General features: G+C 49.1%; 2 protein-coding genes across 9 annotated transcripts in view; both read left to right on the forward strand.

The window, feature by feature from the left end:
* AGBL4 (AGBL carboxypeptidase 4) overlaps window positions 1-23,905 on the forward strand; it is a 1,382,976-nt gene that overhangs the window by 1,131,024 nt on the left and 228,047 nt on the right. The gene's annotated exons all lie outside the window — the stretch shown is intronic.
* Window positions 1-23,905, forward strand: part of BEND5 (BEN domain containing 5) — a 47,706-nt gene that overhangs the window by 19,214 nt on the left and 4,587 nt on the right. For all 4 annotated transcript variants that reach the window (XM_067008263.1, XM_059064215.2, XM_067008252.1 and 1 more), the window contains 2 exons: window positions 12,940-13,088; window positions 18,827-19,040. In XM_067008263.1, coding sequence (XP_066864364.1) covers window positions 12,940-13,088; window positions 18,827-19,040 — 363 coding nt within the window. The remainder of the gene's footprint in view (window positions 1-12,939; window positions 13,089-18,826; window positions 19,041-23,905) is intronic.

Consider the following 23,905-nt stretch of genomic DNA (forward strand, 5'->3'; position numbering starts at 1 on the left):
TACGCAGAGTCACCTGGGGAGGCAGAGGCAGCGCTCACCTCAGACCATATCCCTGACTCCTAGGCTAGTCATGTCCCCACCCCCTGACTCCTCCTTGGCCGTTCTCCCGAATCATAGCCCCTAGAGGTGCACGGTGACACCAGAGGTCACATGTGGTGTGCAACGTAAAAACTTATTAAAATTTTTTTATCAAAATAAAATCTCAAAGAGAAACCCTAACTATAAAAACGTGTGAAAACGATTGATCTTGGAGTGGGGGTGGGAGGCGGGAGAGAACTGAGATTTTCAGAGAGAAAAAGTGTTTCCTGGTATTCGGATGAATAATTTTTATTTTCCTTGCACTCTGTATGCTACGCCTTCTGTAAACTTCTTTGGGGTGGAGGGTGGGAGGGGAACAAAGCATACTAACAACAAAAACTCTCCACATCATTATTTCAACTCCCAGGGAAACTGCCTGTTCTGTATGATGATGACCTGCGTTTAAACTCCAGAAGCCACTCCTAACCCTCTGGGGCAGTAAGACACTGCATTTCGTATCAGCGTGTTCCTCTTTAGTCTTAAAACACTTAGACAAACTTGGCCCTGACCATAGTTTCAGTGTCTTGATCATTCCAGGCACTCCCACCCCACAGGCCTTGAACGTCGTCTTGAGGGCCAATGGCTGGCTCTTCTCGGATCTGAGTCACTGTCGTCATCACAGTGAGATGGACTGACTATGAATCAGCTCAAGACACAAGTATGCGTAAAGCACCCACCATGTGCGGTGCCCTTTGCTCCAGGGACCGTGGGTGTCCCAGAAAATCACACCTGCTGTCGGTGACCTGTGAAAGCTTAAAGTCCATCGATTAGCACTTGTTAATCAGAGAATGATAATGTGCCAGGTTCTAAGATAAATCCGCAAGAGTGTAATAAAAGGCTCCCTCCTCTAAGGGGGGAGTTTGTGTGTGTTTTCATGGATGTAGTCTAGTCTGTTCTAGTCTAGTCTTTGGAACCAGGTAGGCCTGGGTTCAAACCCAACTTCCCCACTTCCCAACTCTGTAGCTTTGGGAGCCTTCTTTCCTTGCGTCCTTCCCTCCTCCCTCCTTTCTTCCACAAATATTTACTGGCCTCTGCTGTGTGCCAGGCATTTTGCCTAGTGGTTAAAGTTCAGTACAGTCAAGATACCGCCCTTGCCCACTCCCCTTGAGGAGCTCAAAGCTCGATTCGGGAGACAGACACTGACACAGCGCCAGCACAGGGACAGAAGCTCTGCTGTGGGACAGCAGAGGAGTGGCATCCACCGAATTTGGAGGATCAGGGAAGAAAGGCTTCCTGAAGGAAGTGACTTCTAAGCTGGAGCCTGAAGGATGCATTTTTGTTATCCAGGCAGGGGTGAGTGGGAGGGAAGAGCAAGGAGCAGTCTAGGCAGAGGGTACCTCTCTGAGACTTGGTGTTCTCATCCGTAAAATGGAAATAATAACACCCCTCTCACAGCAGAGGGATACACGGCATACTGTCTGGCATTCTGTTGATGCTGAATTACCATTAGCTCCTTTTTCATACCGTCTAGTGGAGGGGCCAAGACAGGGACTGATTTGGTTTTTAACTCTTACTCTCCTAACCAGTAATTGGCTGTATGACCTTGAGTAGGGTAACCGACTTCTCTGCCTCTCCAGGTCTTCTATTATAGAAGAGAAAAGGAGTTATATATGTATTTGTTCATTCAGTCAGTCAGCTCACATTGACCACATGCTTTCTGAGCTTAGGAACTTGGGGAGCTACAAAGAAGACTAAGACATTGGAAGCTGGGGAGGGCGTAGTGATGGAGGTAAACATGTAAGCCTGTGATTGAAATGCAGCGTACCGAATTTTGGGGAAGGGGCTAGCATTTGAAGGTGGAAGGCTCTCTGATTGAGTCTGGGAGAACACCCCCTGCTGTAACGGCTCCTGCAGTGTACACACCCCCAAGAAACCTATAACAAGGCAGAGAAGAGCCAGAAAGGGACTGAGAGACCGTCTTTGATTCTCAACGGCACATTCCACCCTGGGGTTGATGCGTGGCCTGGGCTGCACCATCCTTGCCCGCCCTGTGCCTGGCTCAAGCATTGCTCTTAGAGGCCTCCCCTTGTGTATTTTCTCCCTTCCACCTTGCCAGGGGCCCCATCTCAAGGATCTTTGTCCATCTTGGGTGCTGGATCATCCACAGGTCAGGGATGCTCAGTTTTAAAAAGAATCATTGCTGACTTCCCCAGGCATTGGGACCCTACAGGCTGTAGATGGGAGAGGGCAGAGAGCGAGAGCCTGACCTCCTGAGCCCGAGGGGCACCTCAGAGTGGTGAGCAGCTCCTCTAGCAGCCAGGAGTTGTATTGGTGCAGCTGGTGGAGGGCAGGGGCAGAAGGGTAGGAGCAGCAGCAAGATGGTATAAGAAGGTGTTTGAGAGACTTCGCGGGATGACTCACTTCTTCATTTGAGTATTCATTCTTTCATTCATTCCACAAATAAGCACAAGATGGATTTAACAGAAAAAATTCTCCAGAACATGGAGCCTTGGAGTTGTGAACGGGCTTAGACAGGATATAGGGTGTTGCCCTCACGTTGCTGATGAGGAAACAAGCCCAGAAGGTGCCACAAGCCTATTCCCAGGGGTCTCCTGACAGCTGGTCCTGGGAGCCTCTGTCTGGGCCCTTGCCCACATGCCCTTCTTTAGGCCTTGGACTTCATTGTCACTGACATGGGGGTGACCCCCCAGCCTAATCCTCCCAAAGGACATCTCTCTGTAAAGTAGAACTTTCCTTTTGTATGACCTTAGCATGGGAGGCAGCCCTCTCTGATGGGAAGGAACCTCGCTCTCTAACCCAGAGAGTCCCTTCGCTGGGAGCCTCTGTCGTGGTGTCAAAATTAAAGGAAGAAGCATATGTAAAGAATAAAGCCCTGTGACCAGCATATTGTAGGTGTTCAATAAACACCAGTCTCTCTCTCCTTTTCTGCCCTTTCCTGTTTGCCTTCTCCCAAAGAAATAAGTGCTGAGGACACAAAAAGCATGAAGACCTTCTACTTTATAAAGTACAGATTTATTGGTGTGTATGTCCATTCATTTATTCTTTCATTCATTCATCATTTATTAAGGGCATCCATTGTGCCAGGACTGTGTTAGGTGCTGGGACTCTATTGATAGAAAGACCGTCCCTTTCTAAAACATTCACGAGCCTAGAGTGAGAGTGGTGTTCATTAAACCAGGGCTTGGCAGTCTCAGAGAATTCCAAGGGGCTGAGGGGGGAGCAGAACAGTGAAAGCCAGTTAGTTGCAAGGCTCTGGTGTATGAGAAGGAGTAAACTCTAGCATCTGTCTTGGTTGCCCCTCAGCCAGATTCCTTGCCCTTAGAGGTCAAAGACCGAGGCTTAGATGTCACCCTCAGCTTTCAGCACTCTAAGTACCTCTTAGATAGTTAAAATCGTTCCGGTGTGATTCAGGTAACGTTAGTTCAACTAAGGCTGGAAAGGGCTCTGTGAGTGCCGTAGAGGAGGAGGCGGAATCCCTGCCTTCAAGATGCACACGCAGCCCGAGGCGGGGCACAGCCTTGTACACCGGACAGAACAGAGCAAATGTTGTAGCCGCAGGGGGAGGCATATGATGGCTTTGGATTTTGTGTGTGCTTTGTAGGGAATGTAGGTGGAGATGATGAGCTCTGACCAGAAGAGGCATAGATAAGAAGAAGAATATCAGTAATTCACATGTACAAGACACTTCACAGGCTTCAAAGACCTTGACGTTTTTTTATCTCATTGTACTATTCCGATAGCCTTATTGCAAGGCCAGGTAAGGATTATTATCTCCGTGTGAGAGAGGAGAAGGCAAAAAGAAGAGATAATGTCCCTGTCGGCCAGATCACAAGCTAGTTGAAACTTGAAGGAGAAAGCCAGTGTGGCCCACAGATCTGTCTTGGCTCTTGAGAGCTGGGTTTCTGCCACCTCTTTTCCCCTCTGGGCTCATGCCTTGTGTTCCCTCCAAGGTCCGTTAAAATACCAGCTTTGATCTTTAAAATCCTGTGCGGTCTGAGCTGGGCTCCGAGCACGGGGCTCTGACAGTGCCTTTGAAAAGTCAGCTGACGTCAGCCAGTGCCTCCTGCCTGCTCTCCCCTGTACTGGAGGCACTGCGGGCTTTGGCAGCAGATATTACTTGGGTTTGAATCTCAGCTCTCTAATTCTTTAACTGTGCAGCTTCAAGCAAATGATTTAACCCTTCTCAGCCTCTGTCTTCTCCTCTGTAAAATGGATATCTTAATGCCTACCACATACAGGCCGGAGAGCATGGTCAGTGACTAAGAGCCTGCATGGGCCCTGAGGCCAGAAATACTGGAGTTTTGAACCCTGGCTTTTCCGTAGTCTGATTTTGTTACCTTGGGCAAGTTACTTTAAACTTACTGGACCGTAGTTTCCTCATCCAAAAAGCAAGGTCAATGACAGTACCAACCTTTATGGTTCTTACGAGAAGTACATGAGCGAATGCATGTAAAGACTTCCGCCCAGGGGCTGGCACGTAGTAAGTGTTCAGTGGGTCCAACGTTCATAATGTAGGATCATCTGAGGATTCGCATGAGAGAATGTGTATATGATGCTTGGCACGCCATAGGCAATCATTGTCCTACAGCAGAGCACACATGTGGTTGTCTTGGCGTATCTTAATCTTTGGTCAACCCCTCCTGTCTCCTGGAGATTGCTCCTTTCTCTTGTAAGTCCTCAGAAATCATGTTTGAATCATCTATTTTATAGGTACTCCTGGACTTGATTTCAAGCTCACTGGTCTGGTTTATTGAACTCTCCCTCTTTTCCTGGGCAGAATTGCAGTCTTCCGATCTCCAGTCCTCAAGCACTCCTTTTGACCCCCTTGATTCTTCAGACATCACTGTTTATGGCTCAGTTTTCTCTCTGTCACGGCTCTCCTCCTGGGGCCTGTTCCACTCAGAGCTCTTTTCCACCTCCTCCAGCCCACTCTCACCAATACACAGGAGTGCTCACAAAAGTTGGGCTTTGAGAGAGGGCTAAGAGGATGAGTGGTATCCCCGTGACCCAGGAGGTCCACAGCCTGCCACCGCCTCACTTACTGATGGAGTGGGGCCCAGACCGCTGTGCCCAGGGCCTCCTATAACCCTGGGTGGAAGGAAAAGGTCTAGCAGTGAGAACTGGAATTGTGTCTCTTAAAGGTATTGGCCATCTCCCACTTTGAAGGACTTTCTTCACTCTTGACTGAGTCAACACATTAGCCACAGTTCGTCCTAGGTTGTTTTAAGAGCTGATTTCAGAGTGGCAGGACAGTCCAGGACCCTCCTTCCTCTTTTCCCCTAGCGTTCATTTTTCTGGGGCAGTGGGGAGGGTGCTGAGGGACAACTCCAGGCTGGCCCCTTGTTCCTGCTCGGGGAGCCAGGACATGCAGGAGTCGCTGGGCTTCTCTTCATTGCCAGACAGGACTGTGCTGCCCACTTGAAACAGGGCTTTACCTTGCTGGTCGTGGGCTTCGGTGTGGCTGCGTGGCAGGCTTGTTTTCCGCTGGCTTTGCCAGTCAGAGCAGGCGGAGGTGGGAGAGATGGGAGAGGGTTCCTTATGGGCAGTGGCTGGCCCCTCTGAACACCCGCTTTGAGCCTGCTGTTAGGTGCTTTTCACACAGAAAACCGCCTCAGCAGTAGATAGGATCGTCAGATGAGGATGAGGGCTCAGAGAGAGGAAGTGAACGTGTCCAGGTGACAGGAGAGCCTGATGGAGTTATGAGAGAGGCTGGCTCATTCAGGAACCACAGGCGGTTTCTGACTGAGCTGCACAGAGGAGAAGTAGGTAGGAGGGAGAGACAAAGCTGCAGAGGCGGGTGAGAGCACCTAGAAACTGCCCCGTGGCGCACAGGGGCTCCTCCCCACTGGAGCGGCCTGGGGTGCAGTCCCTCAACCTCGGAGTCACCCTCTTCCTCTGAACCAAGCAGATCCAATCGTTGCTGCTCGCTCTGGAAGGGCTCGTGGCCTGAAGGCAAGAGCCGGCAAAGCCAAAGCCATGGATTGACTTACTTGGGAGATCTCAGCCGTGTGGTGAAACTCTGCCCACCCCCCACCCCGTAACTCCTGCCCGCAGGTACTCACTGTGCACGTGGCGGCCCCTCAGGCTTCTGAGGGCAGCCCTTATGCCGCCTGCCCCATTTGTTCCCACCACAACCCCTCAGTCTTGCCACCCAGCCAGTTCTGGTCCAGAACCAAAGGCCATGTCACACGCACACAGTGCATGTGTGAGGCCTTCAGTGCCTGTCTGGCAGCGCAGGCCCATGCTGTTCTGCATATCCTTGCCATTTGGATGCTCCCTGGGTCCAGACAGTTGGGCGGGGAGGAAGGTGGAAGAACCATAGACGAAGAACCAGCCCAGCTTTGGCCACCAGCTGGCAGGGGGTAGGCTCAGAGCTCCTAGAGGTGAGATGAATCCTGGTGATACCCTCTCCTCCCTGCTGCCCGCCTGCACGATTGTGGATCTTCACAGACACCCTAGGAAGGTGAGAGAAGGTCAGAGATGAGCTGAGGGTCCCACAGAGTGGGCGTTACGCGAGAAGCCCATGCAGTCTGGAAACTGCAGTCAGCCGAAGAGGTGTCGGAAAGAGCAAGTCTTTGGGAGTCTAGCAACCCTGAATTTTTTGACTTTCAGCAAGTTACTTTACCTCTCTGAGCCTCTACAAAGATAATAAGATAGATTTTGCAAGACTGCCATGAGGATTAACCTGTTTCATTCAACACATGTTTAATGAGTTCGTTGTGGGCCAGGGACATCATGCTGGGGGCTGGGGATATAGCCGTGACCAGGATGGTAGCTGTCCTCAGAGTTTCCGTCCTAACCAGGAAGATGGTAAACAAATAATAATCTTGACACTGGGATGTCAAGATTAAAAGGTTTAAATAATAGGTATTTCAACGTAAGGTACTAACAAGATGTTCAGCGGGTGTTGGTCACCTTTCCTTTTCAGGGAGAAGCAAATATGTCCTTTGAAATGGGCATCTAGAGTTCCTCACAGTGGGGGAAATACCTTGACCCCCCACGCCTGGGGATTTGGGCCAGCTCCTGCCACCCCTGTTTTCCTGAGCTTCTACCCCGTGGAGAGGGGGCTCTCTAGGTCCATTCCAGCTCTGCTCTGCGGTTCTGACTCCCCGAGCGACCAGCCTCACTGTGAGGGCATCCACATGAGCTGCAGGCGTTTTGTCCAATCCAGTACCTCAGGCTAGAACGGCCTCTCCTGCCTTTGCCCAGCAAAGCCTACCCCAGCCTTCACGCACAAAGGGCCCTCAGAAAATGGGGAGGGTTGGGGGAAGGACCCGAGGAGCTGTTGCTGAAGGTGATGCCATCCCCTTGCCTGACCAGCCCTCCACCTTCCCCAGACCTTAGCACGCATCAGGCTCCAGACGGAGCTCCGCTCTTCCCCGAAGCCTTCCACGATCCCGGAGCCAGCGGTGACCTCTCCCTCCCCAAACCTGCGCAGAACATCATGCTGCCCACTTCCTGCTCGGTCGCTGAGCCTCCATTGTGTGCCGCTTGCCTTCACCATATGAAGATAACTACGCCACCTCAGCCCTCCCGACCCATTCCAGGCCCCAGCACAGAAGCTGGTGGCCGTCCTGCTGAAGGCTTCCTAGTCTCCTCCAGGTGTAGCACCCTGTCCTTTGCTTCTGTTCCCAAGTCTTTATCCTTACCCTTGTCGGGATGGTAATGATCTGTTGCCTGTCTCTTTCCGCTGCTGGACTGCACGTCACTCAAAGCCACCTAACCCAGGGCTGGCACTTAGTAGGTGCCTAGTAGAGTCTCACTGAAGGAATGAGGCCACATTCGTCCCAGCCCTCACTGGAAGCACAACGGGGCTAAGAAACAGATGCGTAGCTATGGCAGCAGATGAGAGTGGCCGATGCCTTTTGAGAGGGGATGCTGGGGCCCACAGAGTGGGATCCACCTGCCGCTGTCTCTTTCCAAGGCCTTTGTGTACTACCTCCTTCATTGCTACTAGCTGTTCCCATGCTCAGGTCCTTTTCAACAAGTGTAATCATCTTTTTTGTTTTGCCAAACCCAGTGTACCTCTGTGCTACAGTAGGGGTGTGCTTTGAGTATTTTGACTTGATTCATTTTGCATTTAGGAAGAAACTAGAATTATACCTATAGCAGAGAAACTTCCTATTTACTTGCAGAAATGAATGGAAGGCTTTAAGACTTTTTCAGAAAAAATCTAATATTATTAGCCTTTTTTGTTTCAGCCAAAATCAGAAATGATATTTAGTGTCCAAACATATATTTTGAAGATGGAGGTGATTTTTAAGCCTTCTGGAAGTAAAATAAGCATTAACTTTTTAGACAGGTTTTCAGGAAGAATAGCGTTAGTCCAGTTGAAGGTAGACAAGAACAAAGAATGGTATAATTTCATTTTTTTGTTGTGCCAGCAAACGTTTACCAAGCCCCTTACTGTGTGCCACGATTCCCATTTCATGGGAGAGGCCTCTGGGGCTTAAAAAAGTAAAGGAAATAATAGAACCAGGTTTTCTAGCAATAAACCCAGTATTTGTCCATCAACTCACAGCTATTTGTGTGCTGTGTAATAAGAGTTTTGCGTGTTACATTCTCAACTCGTCCAGAATTGGGACGTGCTGTATTTGTCTCTGGGTCCCCAGTGCCTCTTCCAGGGCTCCATCTTGGTCTGCACTCAGGAATCGCGTGATGAATGGGCTCATGAATGACTGAATGAAAAGACAAGCACTATCTTTTATACTCTTTCAAAAGCTTTCTTTACCCAGCCGAGAGGTTTCTCTCCATGGAAGGTATATTTTCTCCAGAATAAACCTGAACTGGATCAAAAGGCTTTTTTTTTTTTTTTTTTTTTTTTTGATTCCTACTCTTCCCACAAGTGAAAAAAGTTCCTTTGTTACTTAAAATATCTGCACCAGATCGTGCAATGCCGTCTCTTAGGCAAGTGCTTATTATTGTGGCTAATTTGGTCACGTATGTTTGAAGAGAACAATGCCTCAGAAATTTTTAAAAGCAAAACAGCAATCTGAAGCATTTGTTGTAATGAGATGTAAATTGCCAACATCATAGTGGAGCCTACTAAAATTTGCAATGAAGTGTTTTTTTCTCCTTTTTAAATTAAAAGCACTAGAGGCCCTCCCTCCTCTCCCCAAAGAAACCACATGCCTTTTATTCCTTTGCTCTCTGATTCTTTAATACTGAACACTCTGCTTTACTGTTTGATTCGTTCCTTCATGCATCTGCCATTTTCTGAGCCTGTGTCAGAGCCTCTGTTCTATGCCTGCCTCAGTGCGAGTCTCTCCAGAGCCATTACCAGGTGGCTATTGGCAAGTCCCCATTTTGCAGGTAGGAAAGCTGAGGCTCAGAGAGGTGAGGTGGCGTGTCTCAGGTCACATAACTTGGATCCACACCCAGGTCTCCTGACACACCCCTTGCAAGATGAGCCTTTGGTTGGTCTCTCCTCCTTGCTGAGTCACCAGGTACCTTCTGTATACAACGCCAGAGGAGGCAGTCGAGGAGAGTGGTGCAGAGGAGTGGGATAGGGAGGGGGGGAGGGAGACGCGAGAGGGAGGGGATATGGGGGTGTATGTATACGTATAGCTGATTCACTTTGTTATACAGCAGATACTAACACACCCTTGAAAAGCAATTATCCTCCAATAAAGTTGTTAAAAAAAAAAATCCCTGGCAGCCACCAGGTATTTTAAACAGTGCTGATCGGGTACGTTAGGAAATAGTGTTCCTTGAGAGCCAGAAGATCACAGTACGATAGCCTCAGTATTTGACAAAACTCAATTGGTCCCTGAGGAGACCAGCACAGGGGAGCATAGCGTGGGTGTGCTGTGGAGCGCAGGCACCTGCTCTGGGCTGGGCCTGTGCTAGGCACTTGGGGCAAAAGAAGACCAGTAGCGCCCTGGCTCCCAGGGACTAGCAGTGACTAACCGAGCACCCAGTATGACCCTCGTGTGGGGGAGGGGCAGTGGGGGAGAGCCGCTGTTTACTGAGCACCTGCTTCGTGCCAGAGTCTGGATTAATCATTGCATGTGTAACTCGTTTAATCTTCAGTCTGGCCACGTGGCTGTTGTCATCCCTCCTTTCGGGTGAGGCAGCAGAGTCAGAAGGGTTAAGTAATTACTGATGTGTAAAATTGCCCGTTGAGGATTGAATTGGAACCAGGCATTGTGTGGTGCCATGGTGTCTGACATAAAAGGAGGCAGTCTCTGCCTGCCCTCAGGCCTCACGGTGGTCTAGTGAGGGGCAGGCAGAGAAACAAATGAGTGCATCTCATTATCATCGGGGGAGGGGAGCATCCAAAGGACCTAGTTGGGCCACTTTGGAACGGAGTCTAGGAAGAGGGGACCAGCGGAGAGTGGAGCCAGAGAGGTGACCTTTTGCTCTCAGCCCTTTCTCCTTCTGGTGTCCCTCACGTGTCCCCCTGTAGCCATCCGAACTGTCCGTTCCCTTGGCTAGATGTTTCCAATTTCTATTTTACAGCCCCAGCTTCTACTTTCACGGCTGCAAACAGATTTCAGCTTCCCTCCCACCCACCCCAACCACTGCCCCCAAGCACCTCCACTCAGCAGCAGGACTTTCTTTCAGAATCTCTGCTCCAGCCCACTGAAGTCTCTTTCTTGCCCACAACTTTCTCTCCCCTCTCATGTTATGAAGAATTTACCGAGAGAGCCTGCAACATGCCAGGCATAGCCCTAGGTGCCAGGATTGCAAAGAGAGTAAAACTTCGCCCTTGAAGAGCTTAACAGTTTGATGTGGACGACAGATTGGTCGATGATTGCAAGTACAACTTGCTGGAAGTGTTTACAGTTTAGAGACCCCCTACTTGGTAGTGAACAGAGCAAGGCCTCACGAAGGGGACATCTAAGCTCTGTTCTGCAGTCTGACCAGGGGCTTGGCAGGCAGATGAGGTGGCGTTCAAGGCCAAAACAATAGCACGTGCAAAGGCTCAGAGGCTTGGGGACAACACAGCATCTGGGGGACGTGCGCAGTGTCCGGGGAGAGCAGGAATTGAGCGCCGGAGGTAGAGAGGAGGATGGTTATTCTGAGCCTTCAGGAGGCTATCTATGGTGTGCAACTTAATTTTGAGGGCAATGGGAGCCTAAGCCAGGAAGGACCTGGTCATGGGTAGATCTCTTTAGCAGCCATTGTGGAGATGGATGGGAGAGAACTAGACAAAGTCAGAGCTGAGTTGAATTCGATCTCTTCTCCAATACCTTCCTCTCATAGAAGGAAAAGGAGGCTCCAGAGGAGGGAGGCTGTCTTGTCAAAGATTACCTGTGCTCCAGTGGCTGCATGGACCGCCCCCTCTCAGCCCTTTCCTTTTTCGTGTTGCTGAATGTCAGAGCAGGAAGAGACCTCAGATGCCAGCTTGGCCAGGCCCTTTTGGGGAAGCTGAAGTAATTACTTCTTCCCTGATCTAAGAAAAGATCAGATGCTCCACTTGAGTTTGCTTATATCTCAGAAATGCAACCGAGATCTCACACAGAGAGAAGATGAAGTTTGGCATCTGCTTCTGAAACTTTGGAATTATTCATTCATTCTTGTCATTCTTTTATTCATTTAACAAACATTCAGAGAGCACCTCCTCATTCTAGGTGCTGGGGACAAAGAAGAATAAGCCTTAGGCCCAGCTCTTGAGTAGGTCACGCAGAATTGGGAGATGGTCTCCCAAGATGAGCCCTCCTTTTTTGTCAACGCTGTGCTGCTCTCCAGCCATGCTGCATTCAGCTTTGTGTGTTCAGACTTAAATATTGGAGACTGCAGAGATCTGTCTTGCAGATGGCAGCGGCCAGCAACTCAGGAGTGATATTCTTGTTCTGGGAAGCCCTGTCATGGGGAATTTTTATAACAAAATCACCAATACCTTCCCGACCACCAGCCAAAGCAAGGGCGTGGCAGTTGAACATAGAATTGCAGCCAGATTGTTGGTGAGGGCTTTAGTACACAAAGAGCTCTGTCCCAGGTGGCCCACATGGTAGGGATAAGGGAAGGTTGGACCCTGAAACCCACCGGTTACTTAAGTTATATGCACAGCCCTGGGGACAGCCTTTGGCAGTAGCTGAACTTCTGCTCCCATTAAACCCTGAAGTATTTGCATAGGGAGAATTTCCAGGATGCTAAACTCTCCGTTGGCCTTTGGAGTTGCTCTCCTGCAAAAGCTAATCTAGTCATTTGGCCTTATTTACTCATTTTCATCCTGTTTCTCTGGCCTTTGGTAATCAAGACACAATAGGCGATTTGAAAAATAGTCCATCATTTTTAAAAGCTAATGGAGAAGAAAATATCCCCCTTAGAAACCACCACCATTTATCTAGCTGCCTTTCACAGTTTAAACCGTGCATAATTTGTGTTCATTGCATTAAAATAAAAATCAGGGTAGCTGCTGGTTCAGGCAATCAGGGGCTTAATCTGTATTGTATTTTAATTTCTTGGTTGAAGTGCTCCTGCCTAGATACTAGGTCTTGGGAGGGGGAGGCCTTTGCATTTCTCCCCCTGCTTTCCTATCTTCTGCTGTGGCCTACTTCACGTAGGCTGCAGAGATGGGGTTTTGGCAAATACACAATTTGCATACTGGAGTCATTGCCGCCCGGTCTCCACCCCAGTCTTAACAGGACCTCTTTCCTCTGCAGGAAGTCGAGTCCCCTGTGTTTTCATTCAGACAGTGACACCCTAGAAGACTGCTTCTCATTCATGCTTAATTAGCTTCTCGTCCATTCTTGTCTTCCAGTTTTCCACCTTTTCCCCTGTGACATTCATACCTCATGTTATTTTCAAGCTTGGGTTTAAGTGTAGTCCAATGGACAAAAATAAGCCAACATATTTTTTGTGTGCCACTATGTGCTGATAGATGCCTAGTTAAAATATTTGCCTTTTCTTTTCCTTGGAGTTCTAGACAGATCTCTTTTCTTAACTGCCTAGGTCCCGCCATTGACTTGGAAAAAGTAAAGTCAGAATGTCTCGAGCCCGAGCCGGAGTTACGGAGCACTTTCAGTGAGGAAGCAAATACGTCGTCCTATTACCCCGCTCCTGCACCTGTCATGGACAAGTATATCCTAGACAATGGCAAGGTAGTGTTTCAAGCTCACTATCCGTTCCCTGCAAGTGGTGGTTAGTCAGTGTGAAGATGGAGAGTATGGTGGGAGCTTCCCGAGACACAGCTTGACCAGTTGGCCTCCTGGCCTAGCCCTGAGTGACTGCTTCCAGAATCCATGTGTTATAACTAGTGGAGCTTTACTAGGACTTTTTCTTTTTCTCTTCCTTTTCCTTTTTTTCTTTTTTTGGTAAATATTGGGCCAAAGCAACTGTAAAACTAAACTGACATTTAAAAATAGCTTATTAGTGAGAATGTATTTTAAAAATGATAATTCAATGAAACCAGATGCATAAAATGTATAAGGTGATCTAGAAATATCTGATTTACAGATATAGATACGACTCAGTATTTATCCATTCACCGTTTACAAAGTACCTATGTGTTCTAAGCCCCGCCCTAAATGGCAGGGATACATGGGACTTCCCTGGCGGTCCAGTGGTTAAGACTTCGCCTTCCAGTGGGTGCGGGTTCAATCCCTGGTTGGGGAGCTGAGAGCCCACATGCCTCGTGGCCAAAGAACCAAAACGTAAAACAGAAGCAGTATTGTAACAAATTCAGTAAAGACTTTGAAAATGGTCCACATCAAAAAAAAAAAAAAAAAAAAAAAAAAGTCTTTAAAAAATAAATAAATAAAATAAAATAAATGCCAGGGATACAGAGGTGAATGGGACATGCCCCTTACCCCTAAGCTGCTTTCAAGCTGTACATTCAGCATGGTTAGCCCATAGTCCTAGGACCACATATAACTCCTCAGATTTTTTTTTATAAGACTCTTGAAAAAATGTTATGAAAGAAAACTTAAGCAATATTAGTAGTTATATCAGTACAGGGGTGAAAAGTAATGGAATAGCCTTTGGAAGCCTTAAAGTCACATGATGATATAGTAGCAGGGCAGGGAGAAGACTTCTAATATTCTTCCAACATCCAAATGAGTTTGTCTTGGAGGAAATATATTGGATCCCTTTGTCTAGGCACTGGTCAGATGCAGTTTTACTGTAATATTCTCTGCTACCATGGCATACATTACAGACATCACCTCTCCTTCTCCCCAGAGACTCATCTGTGTCAGTCTGTTTTTCTTGCCATCTGCTTCAAAAGGTCTCTGTTTAGCCAGTATTGTTCCCCGGGGGGTTGATGAGAAAGAAAAGGTTGTTTTATTTGGGTTTGTCCAGATATATCCCTGCAGCCAGACTGAGCCAAAGCAAATAGCCAAAGCTAAGGAAATGAAACTTGTTAGTCTTTCGGGCTCTCTTGGATATGCTGCCCTCATCTCCATGGAGCCCTTCCTCCCCTCCAGAGGGCCAAACCACAGGCCCATTCTGCCTTGCCTTGCTGCAGCCAGCAAGATTCAAGAGTCTGCTTTGCAGCTGAGAGGTGGCATGACAGAGTGGAAGTAGGTGCCTGGAGCCTGAGTTTAAGCGTAGCTCCATCTTTGTCCTACCGGTGTGACTCTGAGTGGGGTTTCCCTTCTCTGGGCCTCGGCGTCTCTGTGCCAGGTGGGATCAGACTGATGCTCTCCATAGTCATTAACAGGGACTCAAACTGTGTGTCTAAGTTTGGTGAACCTTTCCCAACTGAAGAGAAAGACTCTTCTGTCTTTGTTGACGTCTTTTTAGTCATGATCACGTTGTGGAATGACTACAGACTTTTTCTTAAAGTAGCTTCTAAGGGACATCTGTTTCTCTCTTGCTTTGAAGACCGACGGACAGTTTCTGAGCATTATGAGGATCTCTTCTGCAAAGGATAATTTTTCCTCTAGGAAAATGGGTCTCTCAAAGGTCATTTAACTTTTTCACTCTCGAGTTGCACAACAAATCTTTAAAGGACCAAATTTCTTTTTTCATCTATTATTGCCAACACTTTGCTATAAAACTAACCTGGCTTCTGTTTGCAGCTAATGTGCAATCCAGAGAAATATATTAAGGGAGAGGAAGGAAGCAGACTTACTGGAAATGGATGGCAGCTTCCTTGAACAGCAGTCCCCACATCCCAGAAGCAGCCCTCATTGTTCTTGGCTCTGCAGTCATTTCTGACCCTTCCTTCTTTCTGCCTTAATCTCTATCTTGCCTAGAGCATGGGAATGGGATCCATTTCCTAGCAGGAAACTGGTTTTGTCCTACAAAACATTTCACAAAGACATTTTTTTGATCAAGTCCCATCCTACCAGATGCCATACTTTTAATAACCTCCTTTGAAAGCATAAGGCTAACATTTTGGCCAAATGGGGCTTTATGTGAATAGGGCTTACCATGAAAGCTACTTTCTGATTTTGCTAAAGTGCATTGGTTTTCTTTGTCTTAAGATATTTTATTTCAAAAGCTCGTTGAATCATAAAGCTGCAAAGACCATTAAAGTTTCAATAGTCTAATTTATACATGGGATAGATGGGGAAATACATCCAGAGAAGGGGCTCGTCTATAGTTATACAACAGATCAGAGGCAGGCAGGCAGGAACTAGAAGCCGGATCACCTGGCTTCCAGGTCAGTGCTCTTTCCAGTCTACTCTGCATCCCTGAAAATGGGGCATTGCTCCAGTTGACCCTGAGCTTTGTTGACCTCAGGAGCCCTTGTCCCAAATGCCCCAGCATATACCTGTGATTGGTCTTACCCAGGGCCACTTCTTTCTGTGCTGTAAAATTGGCCTTGTATTCGAATGCATGTCAGAAAATATTTTCTTCTCCAAGGAACAGCAGCTCATCAGAACTGAAAGCCAGTGACACTAAGACATATTAAATATGAGCATCTGTTTCTTACTGCCTTGTGTTCAGACTAGTCCTGATCACTTTGTAGGAGGCAAAGGAGGCAAAGCCTCGACCTCTCCCCACAGAGATGTGGGGCTGAATCAGGTAGTGAAGCCTCTCAGTAGGCTAGAAATTCAGAAGGGATAGAGTTTAGCCCTGGAGAAGTGAAGTAGTCTCCCCCTGCATTGGGGACTGGGGCTTGAAAGATTAGCAGGCTTAAGAAGGCATAGGGAAGGCATTCATCCCTGGGTCGGGGAGAAGCATGAGCAGAGATGTGGATGGGGGAAAGAAGGCAAAGGAAGTAACAGTTTCTGGTTGTGTGCTGTCCTCCTGACGTTTGACTCGTGTTATCTCACTGAATCCTCAGAACAGCTCTGTGAATTAGGTGGTGATCTGCCTCTGGTACAGCTGAGAAAAGTAAGGTTCAGAGAGGTAAAGTGACTAGCCTAAGACACCCAGCTAGTAGGTGGAAGGGCCAGGATTCACACAGGGCTGGAGACCCCAGAGCCCATCCTCTTTCTGTTACCTACCACACACTGGAAGTAGGAAGAAATGAGTGAGTTTGGGGACATCATTGAGTGATGGACATAGTACGATTAGCAGGTTTGAGTGGAAACAGGATGCTAGAGGACCTTTAACGCCGCCTGAGGAGGTTGGATTTGAGGTGACGGGAAGCAGGAAGCCATTCAAGATTCCAGAGGGTTAACATAAAAACACAGAGTTGAAAGACTGCGGAAGTCATCTAGTCAAAGAAGGAAAGCTGTGTTTTAGGGAATTAATCTGGCAGTGTTTACAGCGTGGGTTGGAGCGGGCAGGGACTGGAGGCAGGAAGGCCAGCCCGTGGCTTTTCTCCAGGTTTCCCTGACTGCAGTGTGAACTGCAGTGGGTGCTGGCCAGGGCAGTGGCCGGGCAGGTACAGAGGAAGACTCAAGAGGAAAGCCATCTGAATACTGATCTGCTTTGTTTCCACCCCCATTAGCACCACCGTGACACTGGTGGCAGCAGGAAGGCCGGGAGAGCATGGGCTGTAGGGTCAAAGGATTTGATTCCAGAATGTACTGACAGTATGCCTTAGGAAAACTAATGAGCCCTTCTGAATCTCTGTTCCTGTCTGTAAATTAGGAATAATTATTTCTACCGATTTCCATCTCTTAAGGTCATTATGAGGATTAACTAAATTGAGAGGACAATACCCAGTTCACTATAGGTACTCAAAAAATATTAGTGTCCCCTCTCTCTTTTAGAACATTGGCTACGATAACTGCCATCTCTCTTTTAAGAACAGTAAATTAAAAGGTTGTAGGAAAGCAAGGCTCAGGTTAGAAAAGAGCAGAGATCTTTGGAAAACTGAAGTTGTCCTCCATCTCCAAGCCTTTCTGATTCTGCATTTAACGTAACTCACATCCCTTGTTTAGCTCTCTCTCAGGAAGCTTGCGTGGGTAGCCTCAGAGAGTCATCCAGGGAGGTGACTTGGGGTCCAGCAGGGACCAGCAGGGAACTTGTGCCCAGTATGCCTGATCTGGCACACAGACTGCCCACCTGCGGTTCAGACTGCAGAGAAAAGGCCAGACTTGACCTTGGGTCTGTGTTGCCCAGCCAGCCCCAGGCAGCACATCTCGCTCCAGGGTTACTTATCTGCCTGAGTCGTATGAACAGGTTTATAGCACCAAAGTTTGCAGCACAGGAAGCCCAGGTGGATCTGGTTATCTGATATCGTGCCTGCAGAGGTCTGAATGATCTTGTGAGCTAAAGGAAGTGGAGTTAGATATGGCAGGTAGATTGGTCACCTGCTGGCATTCGTGGGTGGGGGCTGTGTTAGTGTCGCTGGCTGACCTCTCTGCCCATCTGTGCGTGCCCACCTTGCTTTCCAAGCCAACCTTCGGTAGAAAGATCTCCAAACACCTCTGAACTATGGGTCCTGCTGGTCTGCCATCAGTCTGGGTGTGCATATGCCATCTCTCAGACCAGACTCTCCTGAGGTGCCGCCCGACTATGTGAGGTCGGTGACCTACAGTCTTTCTGAAGACAGGGACCTTGGCAGGGACTTCCCATTCCCCTCAGAAAGTTTAACTCATCAGTGGCTTCCTCTCCTCATCCCCACAGAGGCCATTTCCACCCTCCGTAGACTCAGCAGAAACACAACATAAATAGCAATGTCAAAGTCAAAATTTAATTTTTTTAATGATTAATGTTAGCAAATGGTCTTCAAGTTGTTAAAAGAGCCAGAAAGGAAAAAAAAAAAAAAAAATCTCAAACCTCATTGCTAGATCATTCTGGGAGTTTTGCATTGAATGACTCTGCACTGAAACTTTCTGAGTGCTTCCCTTATAAAGAGCATAAGATTGTGTTTTGTTCTGTGTGCCGTCAGATCAGACCAGAGACACAGTGGTCGTGCTTAATTTGTTAAAATCATAGGCGTTCTCAGCCAGAAGGAATTTAGCTGAGATCCAACTCTCCCAGTTCAGTTCATGGGAAACTGAAGCCAGAGACAGAAAGGACTTGCACAGACACACTCCGTTAGTGGCAGAGCCTGGACGTTTCCCTCCTCCCTCCACCCGCTGTGGTTGTCACACCTAGGAATTACCTAGGAAGCTTTAAACCATCCTGACAGCGAGGCCCCACCCAGATGAAATAAATCCACTCTGCAAGTTCAGAGTTGAGTGGCTTTCAGCAAGCAGCCGTACCTTTCTCTCAACCTGGTTTTGCCACCTGAAATGAAAATAGTGTCCCAACACCTTCCTTCCAGGGTTGCTGTGAAGATTTTGAGACAGTGGATATAAAAGCAGTAGAATGAGGCCTGGCACGTTACAGGTACTCGGTAAATGATCATTTCCCTCAAAGAAAGTTAATTAGTATTTATGGAACAAATCCCTTGCAGTTGTGCAGCAGTGTCTTGTAAGGACGAGAAAAGTTTCCAGCTACCATCCTGCCCGACTGAACAGGTGCCTGCTTGTGTTCTTGCCCCTTTCAGGTCCACCTGGGAAGCGGGATTTGGGTTGATGAGGAGAAATGGCACCAGCTGCAGGTGACCCAAGGCGATTCCAAGTACACAAAGAACTTGGCAGTCATGATCTGGGGCACAGATGTTCTGAAGAACAGAAGCGTCACAGGAGTTGCCACAAAAAAAAAGAAAGATGCAGTCCCTAAGCCGCCCCTCTCGCCTCACAAACTAAGCATCGTCAGAGGTGGGTCCCGCACTGGAAATGCAGTGGCTGAGGCAGCGCGCCCTTTACTCCGCCAGGAATGCGTCGGGCACATTTCAGTTCAACAGACACCGACTGAAGCTTCTCCGTGCCAGGCCCCGGGCTGGGCACGGGGACACAGGAGCAGATGTGGGCCTGGTCCCAGAAGAGCTCACATTTACAATGAGCGGTGGACACAAGTACAGTTCAGGGAGCTAGCATGCAAGAGGGACAGAGGGGGCTTCTCAGGAGGGGAGGAAACCCCTAGCCAGAAACTCAGGGAAAGGGTTCCTGGGGAGGGAGGGGGTGTCACTGGATTGGGCCTTGAAGGATCCATCAGACGTGGAGACGCAGATGTGTAAAGAGATGTGCTCCAGAGGCAGAAGCATCTGGAACAAAGGCGTCGGGTTGGGAAAGGAGTGCTGCTGTGTAGAGAGCCTGAAGGTGGAGGCTAGGGGACCAGGTCTGGGGGGTCCTAGCATCATGCCTGGAGCACTTAGTGAGGTGAAGACCAGCTGAGGGTCACTGGATTCAGCTTCTTTTCTGGGGTTTGGGAGGGGTTGGAGGGCAGGCAGAGAGACAGGGAGTCATTTGTAAAGATAGGGCACTGGCCTGGACTCTGATTTTCCTTCCCTCCTGCCTTCCTTTCTTCCTCCTCCCCTCTTCCTTCTTTTTTCCTCTATCTCTCCCACCCAGTCTCCATCCATTCACAAAGCCCGTATTCTTTGCCAGGCTCTCTACTGGGTATGGAGGACACAAAGGGGGATAAGACACGGTCTCCATCTGCAAGGTTCTCACAGTCACATGGGGAAGATGAACATGAGAACAGCTGGTTACGGTACAGATAATACAAAGTATGGAGACAGGCAGGAAAGTACATGGGAGCAGAGAGGATATAGTAACTGCTAATTATTCTGAGCGATTACTACGTCTCAGGTTCTGTTTTTTTTTTTTTTTTATGATTCTGTGTTAAAAATTCTTTTACATATATTAACTCATTTAATCTTCATAACACATAACACTCCTTCTGTTGGCTGCCAATATTATCCCTGTTTTAGTTGCAGAAACTGGACACAGAGATGTGAAGTAACTTGCCCAGATCGCACAGCTTTAGGGGTAGAGCCAGGAGTCCGAGCCAGGAGGGCTGGCTTCAGAAGCTGTGCTCCTAACCACTAGTCTCTTAAGTGTCCAACTGCCATGTTTTGATGAAGAAAGTAAGACTCAGCCAGCATGTACATTTTGAACAGGCCATGTGCCAGGTTCTGGGGCAGACAGCAAGTATGTCCGTGAACAAATCAGATAATTTCAGGTACTGATGAAAGGCCATACAGTAGCTGTGTTGGCTGGGGTGGGTGGAGAAGACCTGCCTGAAGCGGTGCATTCAAGCTGGGAACTGGATGTAGAGGTCAGCCCTGTGCAGGTCTGAGGGGTGGTGAAGAAGGCAGAATAAAGAGCGGGTTCAAAGGCCTGCATGCTCAAGGGGTGAAGCAGCCCCGGGGCGCTGCAGAGTCATGAGTGAGGGGATACTGAGATCAGGCCGGTGGGCGAGAGGAGACGGTCTTTTAGGGCCGTGAAGGCCGCGGTAATCGGCTTGGATTTACCCTACTTGCAGGAGAAAGGTAATGGAGGTCTTCAGTGGGAGTGACCAAATGGGAGGTCAGTTAGGAGGCTGATGCAGTGGTCTCGGGGAGGGATGATGGTGCCATGGACTACAGTTAGAGCAGTGGAAACAGAGAAAAATGGCCAGATTTAGGGTGTATTTTGGAGGTCGAGGTGTAAGGACACAGAGAGATTAGGTGACCAGCTAGAAGTCACAGCTGCAGGGTTTCAGAGCCTGGATTTTAAACCCACCCCCACTGACTCTGGCCTGGGGCTTGTTCCGTAGCACAGCTGCTCCCGTTGCTGGCCGATTCGCGATTACCTGATTTAGGCAGACACTTATTTTTAGACAAGCGGAGGTAACCTTTAGTCTGCCCACTGTCTGAAAAGGTGGAGCCTAATTTGGGAGGTCGCCCTGAGAAAGCGTCCTTCCTGGGGACACAGCCCTGCCTACCTGAGAGGTGGCTGACCTCTAATGCTGTTAACACTTGTTGGGCTGTGACTCAGCAGGTCCCAGGTGCCTTCCAGTGACCGGCTGCCCTACCGTTGTCACACCGTGGTATAAAATCATCTGCTGTGCGTCTGCCTCAGACACTGGTCTGACTGTGTCGGACTCACCTGCACGTCCTCCTTGCCTCTCGCACAGGTCCTGGCACACAGTGGGAGCTCAGTCACCGAGGGCTGAACAAGTGCCGCACGGAGACCTGCAAGCTGGTCCCCTGACTGACTCCTCACACTGTTTCTTGTGAACTACTTTCCTTCCATGTCGCAGTGTCTTCAGCTGAACGCTCACCTCTTAAGACAGTTTAAGAGGGCTGCTTGGATTGTAGCTTGGAATAGTTACGTTTGAGGTGTGAGAAGAAGTCTCCATTCTTTGTTGACAAGTGAGCTGCCCCCATGGAGCCGACATCACCTCGCGATGGTCACATCATTGAAGCTCACGAGTGTTCAGTGCTTTGCAGCTTTCAGGCCCCCTCCTGTCTGCTCCCAGTGCAGGGTGACGGAGAGTAGAAATTGGAACGAGGTATCGAAAGCCTGGGGTTGAGGCCCAACTCTGCTTTGCTTTAACATTGAGCTCACCCTGGTTCTATTATGTTTATTTTTGTTTCCCCAGGCCCAGCGCAGTACCCGTACCAGGTAGATGCTTGGTGTGTCCATGTGTAAAGGCAGGATTCACAGTCCTTGTCCTGGCTGCCCAGTGGACCTGTAGACATTTGTATGTTCTTTGGACCCCATTCAGATGATGTCATTTGCAGCTAATCTGGTCCCCAATACTAAGGAACAATCTAGAAGAAAATACCTCAGCTGTGTGGCTTGGGGCTATTACAGGCTCACTGTCTTCAGGCCCGTAGGCCAGGCCCTCCAAGTTTCCCTCCCTGATCCACTCCACCATTTTCTAAGCCCTTTTTAAACCCTCTCTACTCTTCCTGAACATGATAGTCCACACCTCTCTCTTTTTCAAAAGATGACCATGTCTCTTCCTTCACAGAGAAAGGGAGAAGAAACCCCACAGCTTCGAACCACCATATCTACAAACTTCCCTGGACCCCCCAGTTCTTCTGCCTCATGTTTCTTTCCTTCTCTTATTTGGCACTGGCCGTTCTCTCCAACTGGATCACAGCCCACCTGCCTTCTTCCTAAGTACCTTGTTCCTCCCCCTCAACTGGGCCCTTCCCAGCACCCTTTAAATATACTTTGATCACTCATTTCTTACGGAAGCAAACAAAACACTCCCTAGACGTCACTTCCATCACCCAGCTGCTGCCATGGCTCTCTGTTCCTTTTCACATCCAGGTTTCCTGAAAGAGTTGTCTGCATTCACTGCCCATGTGCACCGGGAACGCCCCTGCCATCTGGCATCGGCTCCCAGCCCTCTACTTACTCTGTCCTTGCCAGGCTTCCCCGTGGCTCCTCTTCTTGCTCATCCAGGGCATGGCTCTACCTCTTCCCCAGCCATTTGACCTGATTCCCCCCTCCTCTACCGAGAAACCCTCCTGCCGGTGGCTTCTCAGCCCCCTGGTGGGCTCCCCCCACCCTGCTGCCCTCTCCTCTGTCTCCAGCCCGCTTCTCTCTCACTCTACAAAGCTGCGCTCACTCCCCACTGTCCCCGTTGCCCTCGGCATGCTCACGGCCCCGGGTTGAAATCCACACTCCTCATCTTGGCTGCCGCCTGGTGACCTGGCCTCTGGTGACTCCCCCGGCCTCATCTCACACCACACTTCCCGTTGCCACTGCGCTCTAACCGCTGAGGCCCTCTCCTGGCCCCTTCCTGTCCCCACTGCCAGCAGTGCCCTTCCTCTGGTCTGCACACCCTGCCTCCTTGTCGTTCAGAGAGGCCTCCCCCGGCTGCGCGGGCTGATGAAGTAGCCTTTCCGTCGCTCTCTATCACATCACCCTCCCTAAGGTCCCTGCAGAGCATTTCTTATTTACTTGTTTATTAGCTTGATGATTGTCTTTTTCCCCACCTCCATTAGAACGTCAGCTTTATGGGCATCTTGCTCACGGCCAGCATATAGTCAGGGTTCAATAAATATCTCTTGAATCAGTGACTGATTCCCAAATCTTCATTTGACCTCAGTTCCCCCTTCCACGTTCCTGATCCATACATCAGGCGCCCCCGCTGGCCATCTCCTCCTGGATGTCCACGTGACACTGGCACATGTGCACCACTCACTGCTCTCCTTTTCCTTCTCCCCAAAGCCTTCTGCCCCTCTGGGTCCCCTGTCTTGATACATGACACCACCTGCCAGGGACCCAGAGAGGCCTCATTCCTGACTCTTCCACGTGCCTGCTCTCCATCTGTTCTGCCCCCAATACCTTGTAAACCGTCCTCTCCATACCCGTCGCACCTCACGTAGCCCAGGCCACATCACTTCTCCCCTGCCTTACTCCAGCAGCTGCCAGACTCCTCTCTCCATCTGTAACCAGAGTGATCTGTCAGAAACCCAGTATGATCCTGTTACCACCACCCCGTCACAGCCAGTCCCTGGTGCCCATTATTAAAGGGTAAGCTTCTGAACGTGTTGTAAAAGCACCTTCATAATCTGGCCCCTGGCTCTAGCTCCAGCTTATTTTTCAGCAATATTCCCCTTGTTCACTAAGTTCTTACCATAAGGAACTGCCGTATTCCGACAAGCCTTGTCCCCTCTCGCATTAGGGAATTTGTAAATGCTATTCCTGGCACCTGGAACATAGATCAGACCGCCCACCCGACAGGCGTGCTGCTTTGCCTGGCTAGCTGCTACTCACCACCCAGGTGTGCTTAGGGG

Source organism: Kogia breviceps, chromosome 1 (genome assembly GCF_026419965.1).
Source record: "Kogia breviceps isolate mKogBre1 chromosome 1, mKogBre1 haplotype 1, whole genome shotgun sequence".
NCBI classification, from domain to species: Eukaryota; Metazoa; Chordata; class Mammalia; order Artiodactyla; family Physeteridae; genus Kogia; species Kogia breviceps.